Source organism: Danio aesculapii, unplaced genomic scaffold, assembly GCF_903798145.1.
Source record: "Danio aesculapii unplaced genomic scaffold, fDanAes4.1, whole genome shotgun sequence".
Lineage (NCBI taxonomy): Eukaryota > Metazoa > Chordata > Actinopteri > Cypriniformes > Danionidae > Danio > Danio aesculapii.
The window spans coordinates 28,183-49,865 of NW_026613657.1; the positions used below are offsets into that span (position 1 = coordinate 28,183).

At 34.9% G+C, this 21,683-nt stretch overlaps 2 protein-coding genes across 4 annotated transcripts; one reads left to right on the plus strand and one right to left on the minus strand.

Annotated features, from left to right (window-relative positions):
• Nucleotides 1-2,149: 2,149 nt before the first annotated feature.
• On the minus strand, nt 2,150-9,825 carry LOC130220132 (B-cell lymphoma 3 protein homolog; the record flags this gene model as incomplete). Its single annotated transcript, XM_056452522.1, has 6 exons — nt 2,150-3,172; nt 3,258-3,324; nt 5,377-5,544; nt 7,592-7,669; nt 7,764-7,852; nt 9,612-9,825. Coding segments are annotated over 6 exons (1,113 nt in total), but the record flags the coding sequence as incomplete, so codon positions are not given.
• Nucleotides 9,826-11,821: 1,996 nt separating this feature from the next.
• On the plus strand, nt 11,822-21,353 carry LOC130220131 (E3 SUMO-protein ligase NSE2-like). Of its 3 annotated transcripts, none has more exons than XM_056452520.1 (7): nt 11,822-11,892; nt 12,181-12,306; nt 14,089-14,201; nt 14,280-14,433; nt 14,549-14,640; nt 14,752-14,858; nt 21,043-21,353. In XM_056452520.1, the coding sequence occupies exons 2-7, from the start codon at nt 12,192-12,194 to the stop codon at nt 21,152-21,154; spliced, it is 693 nt and encodes a 230-aa protein (XP_056308495.1). In that variant the 5' UTR covers nt 11,822-11,892; nt 12,181-12,191; the 3' UTR covers nt 21,155-21,353. The 3 variants fall into 3 exon arrangements, with proteins under 3 accessions (XP_056308495.1, XP_056308494.1, XP_056308496.1); XM_056452519.1 differs by having other exon boundaries at nt 11,864-11,901; XM_056452521.1 differs by lacking the exon at nt 11,822-11,892 and adding an exon at nt 11,956-12,018.
• The last annotated feature ends 330 nt before the right edge of the window (nt 21,354-21,683 follow it).

Genomic DNA, 21,683 nt, shown 5'->3' on the forward strand with positions numbered 1-21,683 from the left:
CAATAATGTTACATATGTATAAAAATATGTATTTTTATTCAAAGTATATTATAGGCAACTATACACCTCTGCAATTATAATATGAAAATCAAAATTCATACATTCGCATAACTGTCAGAAACACCACCAGTAAGTACCTTAAATTCATATCAAAGCCCTTTTTTTGATTTGATCAGTTTCTCAAGATTCTGGTAATGGTTTTATATCCTGAATTACTCCTTTTCCACACTACTCCTTTTCTACATCCATTTTAAGCCATCAGACAGGGATTTCAAGCTGCCATTCAAAGGCTTGCATTAAAACAAAAGTGCCATGTAGTCTCAATGTTGGGATTTTGTGTACATTATCACAAGTTATTAAACAACAGAACAAGAAACAATCATTGCATGTTTGACAGTAATTCATATCGGCACCCCGTTTGTTGAAGATTGTTGACATTTATTACTTTGTACTTGGTTGATACTGGCTGTTTCGTCTACCCTAAATAATACAATGCAGAACACAATATTTGAAAATGAAGTGTTTAGAAAAGATGAATGCATTGAGAAAATCTTTGTCGTATCAATTTGTGTCACTATCTGGAAAATATTAACAAAAGGATGTCAATACACACAAATATAACAAGGAAAACAAGAAAACCTCAACTGAAACAATGCAGAATTAAATGCTAAGTTTGTTTTTTGCTATGGAAGTATAAATATCATAGTTTTTACAGTGCAGTATAACATTACATGAATCTTTTTAATTATTAGCTAAACACTGTAATACAAATATACAGCAAAATGGTGTTGATTTGGCACAACTTCAAAATAACAGAATCAACAACAACAACAGCAACAACAACAACAAAAAAAATGCTGAGATCCACAAACAATGCTGTAATCAGTCAATATATCATCCAACCACAAATATTATTCTATCAACACCAATTCAAATGGCAATTCACGATTCATGTTGTGTATTTTTATTTGTCATTTTTTATAACAAACAATTTTGGTGGTGGTCACCAAAACCTTTTGTTCCAGCATCCTTCAAAATATTTTAATTTTAATGAATAATTTTAACAACCATAGAAAAAAATTAAGAAGCTACTAAATGTAAAATGTTCACATTTGTCATTTAGAGACTTAGAGAGCAAAAATGATAATATATTCCATATTTCAGACCTTAAACATTAGAATAAACAGTCTGTATTCATTTTTAGAAACACCAGTCTTTTAACTTCAGGAGAGTTAAAATAAAATCACTATTTGGTAGAATAACCCTGATTACAACTAAAGAAAACATTTATTATTCTGGTGCAATGTAATCAAATTAAAAGGAATTTGTAGAATAAAATAAAGATGAACATTTTACTCAAACCAGACCAAATAAATACAATTAAATAGGAGAAATTTTAAGTGGTCTCAATTATTTCCACAGTTTAATATGTAAAATATATCAAATTGACAATGGGTTATGTATACACACACATATGTATTTATTTATATATGTATGTGTTGTGTACACACACATATATGCACATTCAAATACACTTGAAGTCAGAATTATTAGCCCCCCTTTGAATTTTTTTTTTTTTTTTTTTTTTTTTTTTTTTAAATATTTCCCAAATTATGTTTAACAGAGCAAGGATATTTTCACAGTATGTCTGATAATATTTTTTCTTCTGGAGAAAGTCTTATTTGCTTTATTTCGGCTAGAATAAAAGCAGTTTTTAATTTTTTAAAATCCATTTTAAGGTCAAACTTTTTAGCCTCTGTATAGAAGTGTCTTGAAAAATATCTAGTAAAATATTATTTACTGTCATCACGACAAAGATCAAATAAATCAATTATTAGAAATTAGTTATTAAAACTATTATGTTTAGAAATGTGTTGAAAAAATATTTTCTCCGTTAAACAGAAATTGAGGAAAAAATAAAAAGGGGGGCAAATAATACAGGGGGGCTAATAATTCTGACTTCAACTGTACATACATATACAGGTACATCCCAGCAGGCAGAGGACATCAACATGACGTTAGATTGATGTTGTATCCCAGTGTTGGGGGACGTTGCATTTTGTTTGGAAATGAAAATCAGGTTGAGGTCAGAACTCAGCGTCAGGCTGACGTCAATGTCCGACGTCCAACCTAAAATCAACCAAACATCTAATGATGTTACAGCTTGACATCATGTGGATGTTACCACTATGACGTCTATCAGACGTTGGATTTTGGTTGCCATACCTGATGAATACATTTCAATATTTGACGTCAACATGACGTTGGTTTAAGGTGTTGGTTTGTTGTATTTTGGTCACTTTCCAACACAAACTAAAATTAACCAAATATCAACGTCATTTGATGTCATTATTAGACGTCAAAATAATAATGTCCCTAGACGCTGGCTAGATATTAAATTTTGGTCACCAGACTTCATGACCTAAATCTAACTTAATATTAACGTCTTATTTATGTTTTGTACCTGCTGGGTGTATGCAAGTAAATTTGTGTGTGTGTGTGTGTGTGTGTGTATATACATAATAACTTTGAGGTCCTCTTTTAATTTTAGCTGTGTGTTCCACAGCAGAAAGAAATTCATTCAAGTTTGAAGAGACACAATGCTGAATGTGTTGACAGATTATTCTTATTTTTGGATGAATATACAATATATAACTTTAAGATGCCCGCAGCTATCAACTCACACCTCTTTCTTCACTGTTGACACTCACAGTAGATATGTCTGATTGGTCACTGCTGTGACTGGAGGGCCGTGATTGGTTGATGGTCCCCTGTGGAGAGACAAATGCGGCCTGCAAAGGCAAACTGGGGACTAAAATGAACGGTGCGTCTGAATAATACGGAGGTCTTGGAAATCCAGGACCATAGTAATAAGGAGAAGCGATAAGCGTCCTTCTATGGACAGTGGGCTTCATGTGGTCATACCTGGATGGGGACAGATATGGAAGGTTATGGAATCCGTAGCCTGCCCTGTTGTCCACTGGTGAACTGTGGAGTGTCTGCATTTGGAAAAGTGCTTTATCATTGCTGTTCAATGGCGAATGGCGTTCTGAAATGCTCTCCACTGACTGACTGCGGGGTAAAACTGGAGTCACAGGAGAGTGTGACGCGCTGCGCTGAAACGTGGGAGTCATTCGGGGAGAGTGGCTGGAGCTGCCAGGGGACAGAGAGCCTAAAAAAGAGAGCCAAGAATGACTAAAAAATGTAAACGTTGTTTAGAAATAAATGTACTCTTGCAATTTCAGAGAAGAACATACCACTGCTGCTAGATATTGTTTTCCCAGTGAAGCTGCGAGTGCCTTTTCCACGCAGCACATCAGACACCTTCAGACAAAACAAAATAAACACTAGCTTAGCAGGGTTCAAAATTAATGATCTCTTTCTCTGTATTTCAAAATACACTTTTGCACCCTTAAAGGGTTCTATGGTATTGGGATGGCATTTGAACATTTCAAATTAGAGCAAATATTATGAAGGACACTTCTTGAGGTCAGTTACAGGAATCGTTTGCCTGAAATCTAAAATTCTGTCATCCATTACTCACCCTTTACTTATTCCAAACCTGTTTGAGTTTCTTTCTTTTGGTGATCACAAAAGAAGATGTTTTGAAGAAAGCTGGAAACCTGTAACCATTGACCTCCATATTTCATTTTCCTACTGTGGATGTTGATGGCAGGTTTTCAGCTTTCTTCAAAATATCATCTTTAGTATTCAATAGAATAAAGAAACACATAAAGGTTTGCAACCACTTGAGAGTGAATAAATAGTGAGTAAACATACAATGGGGTATACGCACAGAGACTTTTAATTTTCAGCCAGCCAGCCTGATGGCTTCCGGTCTTCACATTACTAAATCGCCACGTTTAAGATCTGTTTTCTTTGAAAAGAAGTGATCTTCACTGCCTGATAGATATTCCCCTCTGCCATCTCATTAAAATATGAAAATTTGTTTTACCTCAGTATTTTGAGTTTATCATCTCGTTTTATGCTTGAACAACTAAATGAATACTTAAGTTTATTTAACTGATTGTATTTGAAATACATTACGATGTCGATGCTGTAAAAGGAACCTTATAAACTTTAAAATAGTCACATTAAGCTTTCACCGGAAGGCTGAAAAACACTAACAGTGCTTATAGCCCATTGCCTGTATGATGATGTGAGGTCATGTATGATATCTGATATTAAATTAAAGGTCAACAAAGTCCAAAAATACTAATTAGTTGTCATTTCAAATCTTTATACTTTGCCACTATTGTTAAAACCACTAGGTAACCTGGAATGGTTAAGTTGACTTCATTTTTATAATTATGCGCATGGACAATTTAGTTAATCATTTTAAGGCAATGGGTTTACTCACTTTTTTTAAGTATGGTCAACTGATTGCTTTAAAAGCAACAGGTTTACTGACATTTGTGAAGTCAATAAATCACTATCACAATGTATAAGTAGTTTAAGTTCTTTACAAAATAACATTTTGCAGATCACATTTTCTTTCAGATATTTTAATAAGTGAAGGTCAAAATAAATGTGTTTCATTCTTACACAAATATATCTGAATGTCAATGACATTCTTTTCACCCATATTTTGATTATTTGAAACATTAAAGTAGGCATTTCACTTGCATTTAATCTTATTTCTCAATAAATAAAATCCCTTCAGACACCAAAACGACATATCTCATCTTTGATCTATACACAGTTATTTTACGAGATTTTGGGTAATGTGAGGTTGCAGTATGTAATTTTATAGTAACACAGGTTAGTTTACTAACATGAACAAACAATGTAGAGCACATTCATTACAGTAATCAATCATCTATGGTTATCTATGGCCATCTCATGTTAGCTAATGAAAATAAAGTTGGTCAATATTAGTTCATGTTAACTCACAGAGCATTATCTAATGCTAACAAACATGAGTTTGGATAATAATAATGTGTTAATAAATGTTGAACTATGATTAATAAATGCTGTACAAGTATTGCTAATTATTAGTTCATTTTAGTAAATACATTAATGAAAACGTATTGAAAAGTGTGATTTATTTATTTATTTATCACTTTATTAAACTTCTTTTTCTCTCATAGGAGCGTCATACTACAGTTATTGTACGAGGCTCTGATAATGAAGGTTTGTTTTTGATTTGAAGCAACACTGAGGACTGAAAGTTTTGTGTATAACCACTTGCTGGCAGTGTTTGCATAATGCATTTACACTGTCGAAGGCAACTTTCCCTAATTTGTTTCAAACTGCAATGCGGATAAAAACACACTTTACAGTATACATGATTTTAAAGCATCACCAGGCAAGACTACTAATAATAAATACACAGCACATTTACAAACCCACCGATGGCATCTTTTTAGATAGTACCTTTTTGTTTTTTGCTACCATGATGGCAGTGTCGTTGTGGTTGTTTTTCAGACTGCTGTCAGCTCCGTTCTTCAGCAAGACCCTCACCAGCTCGATGTGACCCCTGCCACAGGCGCTGTGTAACGCTGTGTTCCCACTGTAGGACTGAGCGTTCACATCGCACCCACGCTGAAACACACACAACGACATATTGTGAACATCCATAACTGCTTCTGTTCTAAACATTATTGAGTGAAAGTTCAACATTAAAGGGTCACGTAACCCCCAAACACATATTTTGAGATGTTAGGTTACACATCGCTGAAAACAGCAATATGAATGATAGATTTATTCAGGATATTTTAGCCTTTCTATAAGAAAAGCAGAGTTGAAGTGACATCACAAGATATGAGATGAATGTTTTAATTTGGAATGGTGTTTGGCAGCTAGTATTGGAGAGACGTTTTAAGGGTAGATTCAGATTCTGAGTGTTTCTCCACATTTATTTATGAGAAAAGAACTGGTCTAATCTAATCATAACACTATTTTGAATGATATATAAAGAAATTTCTATGCATGAGATTGCTACTACAAATAATTACTAATGAATATCCTATCTTCCCTTAGTTATCATTATCCATCTATTTTTATGCACATTTTGGAATATCACATTAAAATGCTTAATGAAAATGCCAAGATCTGCATCCATGTGCACAAAAAACTGCACATAAACTACAATGGAAACACATTTACTGAATAAATTCCAGCATGCGCATCAAAAAAAGTTTAATTGATCATGTGATGATAAAAAAAGGGCGTGACTGAATGAATTAGTGGACAAATCAGCAGGACCACCACATTTTAAAATACCTCAAATGTTGTTTTGACCATTCTAAAGTCCCTTAACCAAAATCTCTTTTGGTCTTGAGCATCTGCGCTCAAACACAACAAAAACTCTGTTTCTTACTTGATGTTTTTGTCTTCTTTCATGTTTAAATATCTAAAAATTCTTAAATCAAGAAGCATGTATAAATGTTGATTTCTTTTCAGAAATAAGTCAAAATTAAGCAAGTCTTCCTATAAAAGGCACCTATTTTACCCATTTTTCAAGATTTAAGATGAGTCTTTTGTGTCTAAACTGTAAAGTTTCAGCTCTAAACACCCATCAGATTATTTATTAAACCTTTCAGAATATTAGAATTTTCTGCTCTGAACACAATGTAGCTGTTTTTGTGGGCTGTGCCTTCAATGCTAGTTCTCCCCGCCTACCATTCCCACGTGCCTGTCAGAGTGTGCCTCAATCTCCGGCCTTGGCTGCATCAGATAAACAGCACAGTGACAGACACAAAGGAAGCAGATCTCATTTAACGTTTGTGAAAAATACTACATTAAGAACTTTATCAATGATTATTGGATGTATTTGTTGTGGAGTCAACGATGAGTAACACACAAATGTTGTTACAAAGTTCACGTACACATACCTACACACAGTTCTGTCCAGATGCTTTTCATCATAGGTGCCCTTTAATACAAATTAAATGATCTGCCATAGGGATATGTAAAATATTCTTATTTCACACTGAGAACAAGATTATTTTACTTTTACCCTACTGGTAGATTATTTAGCTTGTTTTAAGAAACAAATCGCTTAATTTTGACTTCTTATTTCTCAAAATAAGATATTTTTCACATGTATGGGAAAGGCTTCTTAATGAAAGATTTTTTTGATATTTGGACTAGAAACAAGGCTAAAGCTATAAGAAAAGCATTTCTTCTGTGTCAGGGCTCCAAAAACCACCACAGATTCTTTGTATTTTGTCTTCATCTTTTGAGATGCAAGAATTGATCATAAAAGCCCCACAGTCGCTTCTCCTAATGCAGCAAATTCCATGTTTTTTGGTATTTGGAGTCAATTCTGTCACAATATTGTTCTGTTCGACTTATTATAAAAATATTATTCGATATTCCAGTCTAATTCACATGTTTAGATATGTGGACATCCAGAGAAGGGAGTCATATGTGTTGGTTTGGCACCTTTGAGGATTTTACCATCTCCATAAATATAATAAGTGTTCTTTTTAAAATTGGAGGTGTGAAAACAACAGTGGGTCTCTTCACAACAGAAACGTACAAACCAAAACTGAAACAGATTACGACAAAAGTGACGATCAACTGAACAGCTGACTCATCTGCTTTGATGTGTGAAGTGTAAAAAAACAAATATGTGCACACGTACCTCGATCAGAAATATGACCATGTCTAAAGACTTGTTTTCCACAGCATGAATCAGAGGACTGCGACCACTTTTATTATCCTGTGATGAAGGAATAAAAGAGAGACAATGAACAAAGAGAGCGTGCGGTAAACACATTCAGCGGATCTGATGATATGGTGATAAATTGACTGACCCCAGCGTTGATTTCAGCTCCGCTGTCCAGTAAGATTCCCGTCAGTATCTGATCTCCATTCTGCACAGCCAGGTGGAGGGGCGTCAGACCTGCAATTAGTCAAGCAAATCTTCAGATTGTAATTTGAATGACTGACTGAGACATGTTTTGACATGTCTCAAACACACAAAACTCTAATACACCTCCTCCCTTTGTTTTAGGGACTTTTTGAATCATAAAAGCAGCAGGAAGTGTCTCATGTTACATTTCATCCACATGAATAATGTATAGGTCAACTGTTTATTAAACTAAAACTTTTTAAGAGGTTACTAGATTACTCTACTCTTACAAAAGGGAACTACTGTGCCACAATATAAAAAAATAGTGCTGGACAAAGTTTAATCGCATCCAAAATAAAAGTTTCTTTTTAACGTAATATAGGTGTGTGTATTATATATTTACATAGATATGTACATTTATATATATATAATTGGCATCACATACAGTGCTCAGCATATATGAGCACACCCTTCACAAATCTATATTTTTAATAGAAGCTATACAATATTATATTTGTGCATATACATTAGATTAGTCTGTACTGAAGACAAATCTGGAGCTAATCTAATAAAGTAACTTACAATAACGGTCCAAAAACTAGTACAGACAAATTGATATGTTATAGAAAAATATTAAATACAAATATATTAATTATATTAAAAAAATAGGAAAAATCAACAGAAACAAAATAATTGTAAAACTTCAGCTGAAATCTTGTAGGTTGGAATTGTTTTTTTGCTATTTTTTTTCTTAATTTAATTGTATTATCTTTCTATTTCTAAATATAATTGTGACTAAATTGTTATTTTAATAAATATATCTGTTTAATAAATCAGATGCACCACAATACATTGCCTATATTCACTGAGAAATGGAGAAAAATATTCAGTTTCAAAATGGGGTGTACTCAATTATGCTGAGCATATATATATATAGATAGATAGATAGATAGATAGATAGATAGATAGATAGATAGATAGATAGATAGATAGATAGTTTTATTTTTATTTATTTTTTATTTAAATTTTATCTAAATTACAAAATAAATTTCTGTAATGTTGTGTGTATTATAAATATAATAAATATACACAGCACACACAAATATATTATGTATATACAAACCGTTATTTTGTATGAGATTAATCGTGATTAATCTTTGCCCAGCACTAAACATAAATAAAACATAAAATAAATTTCTTAATTAATAATAATCCAAATATTACAGACTAGAAGCTATTATACTTTTCCCCTTCTTGATGAGAAACAAAAATTCCTGAACATAATCACACATTGATGCTTGAACATGACTAGAGTGTCTCTACTGCCCCCCAGTGGAAATCAGCATGTAGAAAATCAGTTCAAAAAGGAAGTCGTGTTAAAAAGGGGAAAATCACCCAAAGCTAAAAAATCTGTCATCATTTAATCACCTTTCACTTGTTCTAAACCTGTTTGACTTTTGCTGAAAACACACACACACACACACACACACACACACACACACACGCACACGCACGCACACACACACACACACACACACACACACACACGCACACACACATTTTTGAAACATTTTGAAGAAAGCTGCAAACCTGTAACCACTGACTTCCACAGTATTTGTTTTTTTTCTACTATGGAAGTCAATGGTTACTGGTTTGCAGCTTTTCTCAGAATATCTTCCTTCATGGTTAGCAAAAAAAGAAACTCATAAAGGCCTGGAACCACTTAATGGTGAATAAACAGTGTAAATTTTCATGTTTGCCTGAACTATCCCTTTCATTATCAACGTGCTACACCATGACCTTCACTCACCCTCATAGTTCCTGATCTCCACGTGGGACGGGCTCTTGTGTGAGTAGTGTCTGAGGATAATGGAGAGACATTCAGCCTCTCCGTGCTCACAGCACAAATGCTGTGCAGTCTGTCCGTTACGATCCAGAGCTCCAGGGTCTGATCCTGCATCTAGGAGAGCCTTCACCACAGCAGGCTGATGCGTGATTACAGCCAAGTGCAAAGGAGTCTGAGAAAGAGAAATAAAGTTTAATGAATTAACATATCAATATATTAAACATACCCCTTTTTCAGTTATAATGGTCGAAATTTCACACGACTCTTATTGCAGGTCAATATTTAAGCGATGTACCACAGGAATCTACCACTCTGATGTCTGATAAGGTGTTCAGGTTTATTTGGGCAGATAGGTTGAGTCACATCCTGGTGTGGGATTCCTGTAACCATAGCTGTTAACCTAGAACCCGTCTAGCAGGTAAAGGTCAGTTCCACAGATATGATCATAGTAAGATAAAGCTGGGCTAACGCCCCATAGTAAACAGCCCTCGGGTGATTTATTCAACACACAAACAAACTTGTACCAAAGCCAAATATGCTCAAAACAGATTTCTTGTCTTGTCACATTCAATTATGGAATGTCTTCAATAATGCCCTGTAGGAAGTAGAAAATATTAATAATGAACTATGTTTAAGCCTTGTGGGTCAATTGAATCTGATCACAAACTAGTGGTTGATATTTTTTAAACAAAAAAAAAATCTGTAAAATGAATAAATCATGTACTGGTAGGTCATTACTTGGTTTTTGTACTGCAATTTACATGTCAAACCTAAACTATATATGATTTTAAAACTGCAATATTCTGTAAATAAAAGTAACTTTGTTTAAACTGCACCTGAACAAAATGATTCATGGATGAATATTTTTTTTAAGGTAAAAGTTTGAAAACACTTTATATGTGCAGCGATCGCTATGCAAAGCAGAGATTATATCTTATTTAGGAGGTTACAACACACTTGGTGTGAGTCAAGATATTCTGGAGATGGTATTCAAGAAATTGGTTGAAAGTTGGTATAATAAATAAGGATATTTGAAGCTTCTAATATCTGATTATTCTAGAGCATCTCACTGCAGAGAGAAGCAATGCTTGTGAACTCAAAATTCAATCCGGCAGCCTATGAAAAGCCTATCGTCCCGGAAGTAGCCCAGTAGACGCGTAGCTGACTCTCATTGGTTGAGCACAAACCAGGCGGGGGCGCGCTTAATATTCTGTATTTTGTGTTATTTGGCAACTTTTAATTCAAACTGCGTTTTCAACATAACGATTTACCTCAAGTATAAACATTTTAAAAGTGAGGAACAGATGAAAGGGGGTTTAAGCACGACCGCCACAGCCCACTCTGTTACTATTCTGCTTAATCACTCAATATCTAATAAACTATACACATATATTCCCGAATAACTTTACCTAACATTTATACTTCGAAATATACAGCAAACACGTATAACACAAATTATTCTGCGCAGTGTAACATTACAAAAAAAAAAGACCACCCGGCTGTTGACTTTCTAGACAGCATTACTAGCAGTTCCCTATGTATACAGCACAGCTCTGAACGCAGCCCTTGTGTGGGCATCCGTGTAGCGTTACTGCAGTGTGGGGCCTACAAGGCCTTGCCATCGCTGCTGCTTCTGTATTGCTTAATGTAATTTCAACCTACCTGAAATTTATGAAAGAACGCTTCTGGCCATAACACGAGGTACATAGGACCGATTAATCCCAGCTTTCCTATTAGCGGCACAGCAATGGAGCCAGCAAACCAGTATCGAGTGGTGAAAGGGATGTTTTTTAAACCAGTCCCCGATATCCGACATCTTGCCATATGACTGGACACCCTGGATATTCTCTGTCGTTTCTCCGCAGATGCTAATTTACAAAAAGAGCAGGTGCAACACACGAATCTGTGACCACAACGCAGAAATGCTGTTTCAGTCCTCTTCTATTTTGGTTACGCACTCCTTCCCGTTTGGTTTACATGACGTGGCCGCGCACGGGACGCGTCCTCGTTGCGATTTTCCGTTGAATTGACTGTCAAATTAACAGTCATGCAAAAAAATCTAAAGTTATTATTATTATCTAAACTTAAGCATTTTAAATACGTGTGTTATTACCTTAATACGTTTTTATTCATAAACGTTTCAATAGTTATATGATTGCAGTATACATTTTTACGAAATCGAGGTCTTTTATATTGACATTTCGAAACCGGAAACAGCCTCTTTGTGGCGCTACTTTTGGCCAAGGTAGGGTTTGTATGTATTTTATTTTTTATTTATAATGACAGATAATTGTGTGATCAAAAACATTAAAAACTAAATGATATCGCTTAGCACACAGGTCATTAAGTTGTTACGTTTTGTAAGAGATAGGTAAACTTTATTCTAATTCTAAAACTCTTTATTTAACTTTACTCATTGTTTTTATCTGTATGCTGTGTCACCATTTCTTTATAATAATTTTCCCCATACAATACACGTGAAGGGTAAATAAGACGGGAAGTTAATGTTGAATTTGTGTTTGTCTGTGTTCAGTCGGTGCAGAGATGTCTCTCAGCTCAGTGAACTCCACCTTGTCCAGTCTCAAATCCTGTCAAGCAGATGTTGGAGATTATATGGATATGGTGTCCGACGTTGCGCTGGGAATAGTCGAAGCACAAGGTGAGCAACCAGCGTTTAGCTAAATAGATCTTAAAAAGTAGACACTAATATAGTTTTATAGATACATAAAACAAACAAACAAAAACAAACGCAATTTGATAGCTAAATGTACTCAATTCATGCAAATCTCAGATCCCATCCAAAATTTTTCAAACATGAAACGTCTGATATACACTACCGGTCAAAAGTTTAGGGTCAGTTTTATTTTATTTTCATGTTTTTTATAGAAAATATTCTGCTCATCAGTGCGGCATTTAAAATAATGGTTAAATATTTATAAAAATTGTATATAACTGCTTTCTTATTGTATCAAATTTCAAATGAAGTTATTATTCCAGTCATTATTGCTTTTATTACTATTACGATTAATGATAATGATTAATATTAGAGTGATTTCTGAAGGATCATGTGACTGAAGACTGGAGTACTGAAGCTGACAATTCATCTTTAAAATCACTGGTATAAATGATGAAATTAAATTATAAACTTTAGGGTTCAACAATAAGGATTTTTTTTTCTACTGGTCTGATTGGGCTGATGATTCAGATTTTTTACGAGAGAGAGAGAGAGAGAGAGAGAGAGAGAGAGAGAGAGAGAGGGAGGGAGGGGCTAATAGCAATTTAAGCCACATGTTTTAAATAATGTCTGTGAATCTAGAATTTAAATATTTAAAAAATGTTAATAAATGAGCAAAATTCAAAGTGTTATGCAAACAAAAATAGTAGTATGAAAAATGTGCAGGTATTTTATTGCAGTTTGAAATTATTTAACAAAAGGTGGCTGACTTGCCAAACTGACAGCAAATTGTGCAAAACATCGTGCTGTTTTGTTCCCACGTAAATGTCTGCTTCCAAGAAAAAAAAGACATTTTCTTTTACCCTTTTAATTTGATGTTGCCGTCACTTCACTGTACTGGTTGTTGCCTGGTTACGGGAAAAAAATAGCATGCTCAAACATCAAATCAGATAAGAGAAACCGCAAAGCAATATGGTGTTTGCGACATCACAGTGAAGGTAGCATTTAAAGACTTAAAAGCACAAAATTAAAATGCACGCAATTGACATTGGGCCAATAATGATCCTGTCTATAGTCCCAAGCATCTCTCACGCTGGCCCCGGGCCATCGGGTAGTCCTTATTGTTGAGCCCTGAACTACTTTTGAACAGCTGTTTTATAGTTCAATAACATTTCACAATTGTACAATTTGTACTGTATTTTTTTATTAAATAAATGCAGCCTTGGTGAGCAGGAGAAGCTTATTTTAAAATAATCCCACTAACCTCAAAATTTTGACTGGTAGTGTTTTTTTTTGTTAATTTCTTAACAAAAAAGTTTTTTTTTCATTGTTTAATTGTATAAATGCAGTCTTGCTAAGCATGAGAATCTTCTTTCAAAACATTGTATTGACCCCAGACTGTTGAACAGTAGTGTATAATGTATATGATTTACAAGAAATTAATAAACATTATTAATAATAACATCGGGGGTATACATCAGTGCACAGTGCTTATGAATGTGCACAATATACTGACACTAAGAAGAAAAAACATGAAGAAAGTTGTTATTTTTGTTTTAATGTGCACATAAAAGTATTCCCGTATCTTTTCAGATATAACCACTGAAGGAATATGTATTGAGGATATTGTTTTAACAATTCAGAACCATTGCTGTCTGTGGAGGATGATAGAGCTCTCAGATTTCACCTAAAATATCTTAATTTGTGTAATTAAAACCATCATTTTAATTTTTGGGTCAGCTAACCCTTAAAGGTTTTTCATTTCAGGTATGGAAAACAGCCCATCTCTGAAGAAACTGGGGGAGATGATTATGGAGTGCTCCAGACTAGACAGTGAAATCAACTGTTTAGTGGAGTCCGTCAATGAAATGACTGCTCAGGTCTGTCGTATCTGACTAAAATCCTTCCACATTCACCAGCCAAGCCAGTAGGATGACTCTCTCTCACATGTTCTGTAGGTCAGACATGAACCTCCAGAGGCCATGGTTAATCTGAGAAGCTCTGTAAAGGACCGCTTCACTGATCTGATCGCTGGAGTTTCAGATTCAGACCTGCGAAGGCACAGCAAGGTGGTTGCTTTTAAAGAGACGGTCAGGAAATATGCCATGCAAGGTCGGAAACCCAAATGACCACAACAAGTTCACAAATGACCCAATATTTTTTACATCAAAATAATTCTAAATAAGTCTAATAAGTGTGTGTGTGTGTGTGTTTGCATATGCAACAGCTCAGAATCCTGCTGAGAATGAAGAGGAAGAGCTGGATGAGGACATTGCTGTAACACAGAGCCAGACTAACTTCATCTGTCCTCTCACGCAGGTACACACCAGCAGTGTTTCGTGTGATTAAATACAAAGAGAACACATAAGGGACAGGAATGTTATGTTATTTTAATGTATTCATTTATTTCACTGTAACTTTTTCTGACAGGTTGAGATGGTCAATCCAGTGAAAAACAAGAAATGCAGTCATTACTATGACCAAGAGGCAGTGCTTGAAATGATTAAGAACAAGCACAAAAATAAGAAGAAATTTCGGTATGTAACCATTGCGCTCTTCTGTCTTCATGGTGTCCTAAATGAGTGTACAATGCATGTAGGCTGTTTTAATATTACAGGTCCTCCACGAGGTCTTAAAAAGTATTAAAAGTTGATGAATTAATTCTGAGCAAATTAAGGCCCTTAAAAGTTATTCAAAAGTCTTAATTGCGTTTTTACGAGGTCTTAAATTTTGTTCAAGTGTTTGACTCCAAAAAATAATGTTTTTAACATATTTTATATATTATATAATAGTGTTTTAAAATATATTTATCCTAATATTCCTCCTATTATTAACAACGGTGTGCTCCATCCATGCGATTGGTTCGGCCCAGGGTGTGTCCGACCAAGCTCCTCCGTCTGGGTGATGTCACGTAATCTGCGACAAATGCGGGAAGTTAATGTGACGCTGTCAACATGTAGGGAAACCATAGAGCGGCAAAATGGGAAAATAAGTTTGCGTACTCCTGGTTAAAAAAAAGACTAGTTTAAACAGTGGCTGAAGCCTGTCGCTGAAAACAACCGCGGAATTTATTCTTTGTTTCTTCCCGAGCTTATCTGAGTTCTGCTGCATGTTTGTGATCTATTGATTTATTTACTACAACTATTTATTACCAACTATTAATTAAGTTAAAAGGTTTGATGCTGATTAGAACTTGAAGTGGCGACGAGGTCTTAAAATATTCTAAGATATTTAAAAAGTCTTAAAAAGGTATTGAAATTACCTTTAGGATTCCTGTATATACCCTGTATTAAAAAGCAAAGCAGCGCTCCCAGATAGTGCCCTTTTAAACTTTCACATGATATTTGCAACTAGCAGTTTCTCAATCCACTAATTAGAGCTGTGGTGAAAAATCATTCAAGAAATTGTTTCTGCGTTGACTCAGAGATTTTCAGAATGCATCGATATTCTTTCTTGAATCAATTCTGAGCTTATTTTTTAACAGCAGACGGCTCTCTTGGCTAGTTTTTAACCGTTGGCTCAAATGCTCACGAGGAAGAATGCTTGCGTGTTCTGCTGAGTCATGTAAACATAGCTTACTATGGACACCTATTTTACATCTTGTACAAGATGCACAAAAAGACATTGGTGTCTCTAGAATGTGTCTGTAAAATTGCAGCTCAAATTACCCATCAGATTATTTAGTATCTAATGTAGAATCTGTCCGTTTTGGTGTCTGAGGACAATGTTGCTGTTTTTGTAACCTGTAGCTTTAAATCCAAATGAGCCGCTTCGACGTGCATGTCTGCTTCTCATGCGTTACGTCAGATAAACAGCAGTCAGTGACGGAGACAGACACGGATGAAGCTGAAATAAGGCCACTAGTCAAAAATACCAGGTTTATTTGATGTATTTGTGGTGGAGATTATTTAAGCTTTTCTGAAATGATGAGTCACACATAAATGTTGATTGCAGTACACACACACACACACACACACACACGCATACACGTTTACTGACCATGAGGCTGTGGTGATTATAGCAGTTAAGAATTACATTCCGATTTTACTGTCTTATTACAAACATGCTCTGTTTTAAAAATGTTTTCAACTTATAAACTTAATTATTAAGGAGCAGCTGATCACAGAGAGTTGTAACATTATTTAATCCTTGTTTCTTTGCAAAAATGTTGGTAACACTTTATAATTGCACACTATGAATAATTTATTAAGCATTAGCATCTAGTGAATTGATTATCTGTCAAGCATTAACTCTACATTAATAAATGTTAGTAAGCAGTTTATAACTGAAGCTACAAATGCTGTGTTCTTGACTTATAACCACATTAATGATGTGCTTAATAATTGTACTGTCATGAATGAACGGCTGAGGTTTCGTCATGACTCAGCATGCTGTCTATCCCAGACAGACAGACCAACCACAAGAGGTGTTGTGGTGTTTATAAAAGCAAAAGTTACTGATAAAATGATTATGTGCTGAGGTAAATACACTGAAAAAAATAATTCAATGATGATTCTTTGGATTTACTACTTTTTAAGTAGTGGTAACAAACTCATTTGGGCTGAATTTAAACAAATTAATTAAGTTGAACATTACTAAATTTAATTTGTTTCAAATTCAACCCATATAAACAATTTTGCAGAAATAATTGTTTCAGTATTTAGTTCAGACAAGCTAATGGCTCGTTTCCACAGACCGGTACGGTACGGTTTGGTTCGGGTCACCTTTATCAGGCTTGCGTTTCCACTAACAAGAGTACCCTTTTGGTGGGCGTGGTGTATGACAGACAGTTTCAGTCGATGTCATTCTCGCTCGAGGAAATGTCTACAATAAAGCTGTACAGGTCACTTACATATCATATGAGAAGCACTTCTCACAAAACAGATGCTTCATACACATAAATGCTTTTGTATAAATGTTTATTAGTAATTTTTCAATGAACATGAGTTGATTATAACTGCAGATCAATGACAGTGCGAAACAGCCTACTGTAACGTCTGTAATTATATAAAATAACTAAATAAATGAACATATATAGACGCATACAGCCCCTTACAGTCTCCGAAATGTTACCAACTACAGAAGAAATACACACAGCAGACATTTTCGTCCGTATTTAGGTTCAAAACAATACAAATTATAGCCTAGTCAGTGAAAACCTCTCATCTGTGTCTGTAATCTTCCGCAGCACACGTAGCCTCTGTTAGACAGTAATTCCGTCAATCTGAGTTCATAATAGTCCAAAATGTGAAGATAATAAGTTAGTTATACATGGCATTTTGTTCATGTTTGCTGAAAAAATAATGTGCTCCTTTTTTTCCGGCTTCTCCTTTGTTTCTTCACGCTTCACTCTCGCGTTTGTCAGTGTCTGACAGGATCGGGTTTTAAAAGCACGTCAATAATCAAGCGCAGGTTATTATCATCAGCTCAAGAAGTTTGTTATTTCAGATATAATGTTAGACGCGCGCGAGCGCTAGCAAGAAAGTGAAACCGCTCGGTAAATCTGGCGTAAATCTGCTCTTCTTCTTGGCTTTGTGGCTGTTTATCAAGACGACGACAAGGTTTGTTTGAGCCCAGGTCGACCATGGCTCGTTATTATATGTATAAATTATTCCGCTGTAATGTCTCGGCTCGTCGGCTGTGTATTTCAAACATGGCGGGTTTTTTGTTTTCATTCTGGCTTGTTTAAGCGAATGACGTATCTCTGTAAACCAATAGCGTTCAGCTGCGCGTCTAGCTCCGCCTTTTGGTACCCTTTCTCGTCTTTGGTACCCTTTCGAAAGGGTGCCGAAAAAGTGGTACGGTACGGTACGGTACGGTTCGGTTCGGTATGCTTTTTGACAGTGGAAACGGCTATAAAAGCGTACCAAACCAAACCGAACCGTACCGTACCACTCAGTGGAAACGGGCCATAAAAATAGTAAATTCTACATTAATACATTTATTCATTTACATTTATTCATTTGGCAGATGGTTGTATGTGTTTCCTACAGGTGGTTTGTCAAGCCCAATCACCTACACGAAGCACACTCAGAATCACACATTGTTATTCCACAAAAAAAAACGTACTCAATTCAAACTAATAAAACATTGATGTTGTAGATATGTTAAAAAAGATTTTTAGCATAGGGGATAATATAGTCATTCAACTTCACAATTTGTAATGCTGCAGTATGTATTTGAATAATGATGGTTATTTTTGACTGGTTGATTTTTCATTACTAAATTAAGTTTCGCATTATTTACAAACCATTTGTATTGAAGAGTAGTTGGAGGTTAAGATCATTCAGAATGAGTTAGTAAATGATTAATAAACCTTTGAAATTAACGTTTATAACTCTTATTATTCAGGCATATAGTAATGGTTAATATGTATGTTAATAAATGCTTTATCAACTCAACTTCATGCAGTTTTGTGACCTAATCTAAAGTGAGGACTATTCATGCTTTATAAATTCCTTATATATGACAATGAGAAGCTCAGTATCCAATGAACAATAATCTGCAATCTTATCTAAAAAATAAAATTACTGTAAAGTTTAAACACTGCTGAATAACAGGAGTGTCAAAATACGACATACAATTGGATAAAACAACTGCAATATAATTATTTAACAATATAATAAGATGCAATGTGTAAACTGTACAGTCATTTTATTCTAGATAAGGTTACAAAGATGAATTTTTTATTATTATTTATTTATTATTATTTTTTATTTTATTATTTCTCTCCCTCTCTCCCTCCCCCTCCCTAAGATGGTGTCTCTCCGGCCCAATCACTAGAGAAAACAGGTGTTATTAATTATTTCGGATTGGGCTACTGACCAGCCGCTGGTGGCTCCACTCGCTCTCCTACCTTTTTGGGTGTTCGGCCACGCTCTCCCCACCACAGAATAGTTTAATAATCATTTACTAACTCATTCTAAATGATCCTAAAAAACCACCAACTATGCTTAAATAACTATTTTGTAAATAATGCAATACTTAATTTAGTCATGAAAAAAGTTTAATAAAGTATGAAAATACAATAATTATGCACATTATAAATGTGGTTATAAGTCAAGGATTTGTAGCTGCAGTTATAAACTGCTTACTAACGTTTATTAATGTAGAGTTGATGCTTAACAGATAATGAGCTCACTACATGCTCATGCTTTGTTTCATAGCGTGTAGTTATTATAAAGTGTTACTAAAATGTCCTGTTGACATGCGTATACATGTTGTTATGGAGACATGGCACCTGACAATCAATTTGGTGGGCAGCGAAATCCGCACTCCTACGTCATGTTGTGGTGGTCCTCAAAATCACTGGGATTTGGATCCTATTTTTACGTCAGGAAAATTTTTAAAAAGAGACTTATTGTGTTTCTATCACTCTTAAATGACAGTGGACACACTATACCTACACACAGTTCTGTCCAAACAGTTTACAAAAGTTGATTTTCATCATAGGTGCCTTTTAAACCTTTATTAAATGTATTAATTATTATTTTAGGTTCATGTAGTATTTGTAAGGAATTAAATGCAAGCAGAGTACGGCTGTTTGTAAAGCATACAGCACAATCTGCAGGTACAAACTAAGCTCAGTTAATTCGTGATTAATTTAAAAAATCTCAGAATAGTTTTCTCTGACAATTTGTCACCACAGAATCAACATTTTCTATGACATAACCTCACACTTCCGCTTCTCAGCGAATCTTTTGACCAATCAAATGCTCTCTAGTAACTGACGTGTCAAGCCTCTTACAAGACACAGCTGTAATTCTTCTTCTTGTAACACTTCTAAATAATAAACGCTAGCAACACAACAGTTTTTGATCTGCCATGTTTATTAATCGTAATAAGCAGAGAGGATCCCCTAAAATCGGGGATGCTGTAATGTTTACCTGTTTATGGCAAACCCTGAAAAAAAAAAGATATGCATACAGTCAGCAAACAGGCAACTGAGACATTCAGAGTGAAGTCTTCAGAAAGGTGTCAGATAGTTTAACCTGGTGCCATAAAATCAATGTGCTGCATCTGGCGCTATTGCTGTGTCAGTAAAATAATGTAATCACCCCTGGGCTGGCTTTTTATTTACATGTTGTTGTTCATTATTAACATGTTAACAATGTTACTATTAACTACTAATTTGTTCTTAAGTAGATTATGGACAAAATATGGTCATTCTAATAGTTTAATTAAATGAATTTGATTTTTGGAAATCACCAAGCGACCCCCGCTTATATAGCGGATGAACAATTGAGGCAGTGTTAAGATGCTTACCTGTGGAGTGAATGAAGTATTATTTCATGTTAATGTCACACTATCTGTCTATTTTGATTGGCCAAAAAGACAATATTGAGTCTAAAATCTAATTCTATTCATATGAATTTTTTGTTGAGTATATAAATTAGTTTCACATTAGTTCCATGTGCTGATGTGATTTTCAGGAAACTGGCACTCTTGACACTTTTTGCTTTCATATGCTAAATGATAGGGACTTTCATTGAGCCTTCATGCGGTCGATGCTTGTGGAGTTTCAAATCATGTTCTTTTTTTTGTAAAATGTGAGCTCACAATGCACATTGTTAAAAACAACAATACAATATTACTGTAGAGAAGAACAATCACACACTTTTAATCTTTAAAATGAAGAATTTGTTCAAAATGATGCGTACCACAAACTTTTAAACAGTAACTTGAAGAACAATGTTAAAATGCCACTATATTTCTTCACAGTTGTCCAAAGGTTGGCTGTGGAAACACAGATGTACAGGAGTCGGATCTTGAGCTGGACCTGATTATGAAGAGAATGATCCAGAACCAGAAGAGACAGAGTGGTAAAACCTAAGACAATCATGCAGATGTTATGGCTGTTCACACTGAAATGGGAGCATAGTTTGTTCTAGAAAATCCCTGAAATCTAGAACTGAATGCAAAATTTGGTTCATGTTATTGTTAATGTACATTTTTAGTTACGTTTGTAATACAAATATAATTGCGCTGTTTGTCAGTTATGACGTTTTCTAAAGAAATATTTTAATCATTCTCATATCGTCTCGTCTTTTATTCTACAACCCATCATCAAACACAGGATGGTAACGATGACAATATATATAGCTCTAAAAATCATGGTTAAAAATGATGATACATTTTTGACAGAGTAAGAATGTTTTCAGGAGCTTCAGCACTAAGAATCAGACAACAAACTGCATCAAGCACTTATTTTCAGGGCTGCCCAAACTCAGTCCTGAAGGGGCAGCGTCCTGCAGAGTTTAGCTCCAACACACCTACCCGGAACCTTCTAGTATGCTTGAGGATGATTAGCTGTGTGTAATTGGGGTTGGAGCTTAACTCTGCAGGACACTGGCCCTCCAGGA

Bases quoted from the DNA above. Each gene is read 5' to 3' on its own strand.
- LOC130220131 (XM_056452520.1), top strand. From the start codon at position 12,192: ATGTCTCTCAGCTCAGTGAACTCCACCTTGTCCAGTCTCAAATCCTGT. The intron at 12,307-14,088 runs GTGAGCAACCAG...TTTTCATTTCAG, and splicing joins GGGAATAGTCGAAGCACAAG to GTATGGAAAACAGCCCATCT. The intron at 14,859-21,042 runs GTATGTAACCAT...ATTTCTTCACAG, and splicing joins AAAAATAAGAAGAAATTTCG to TTGTCCAAAGGTTGGCTGTG.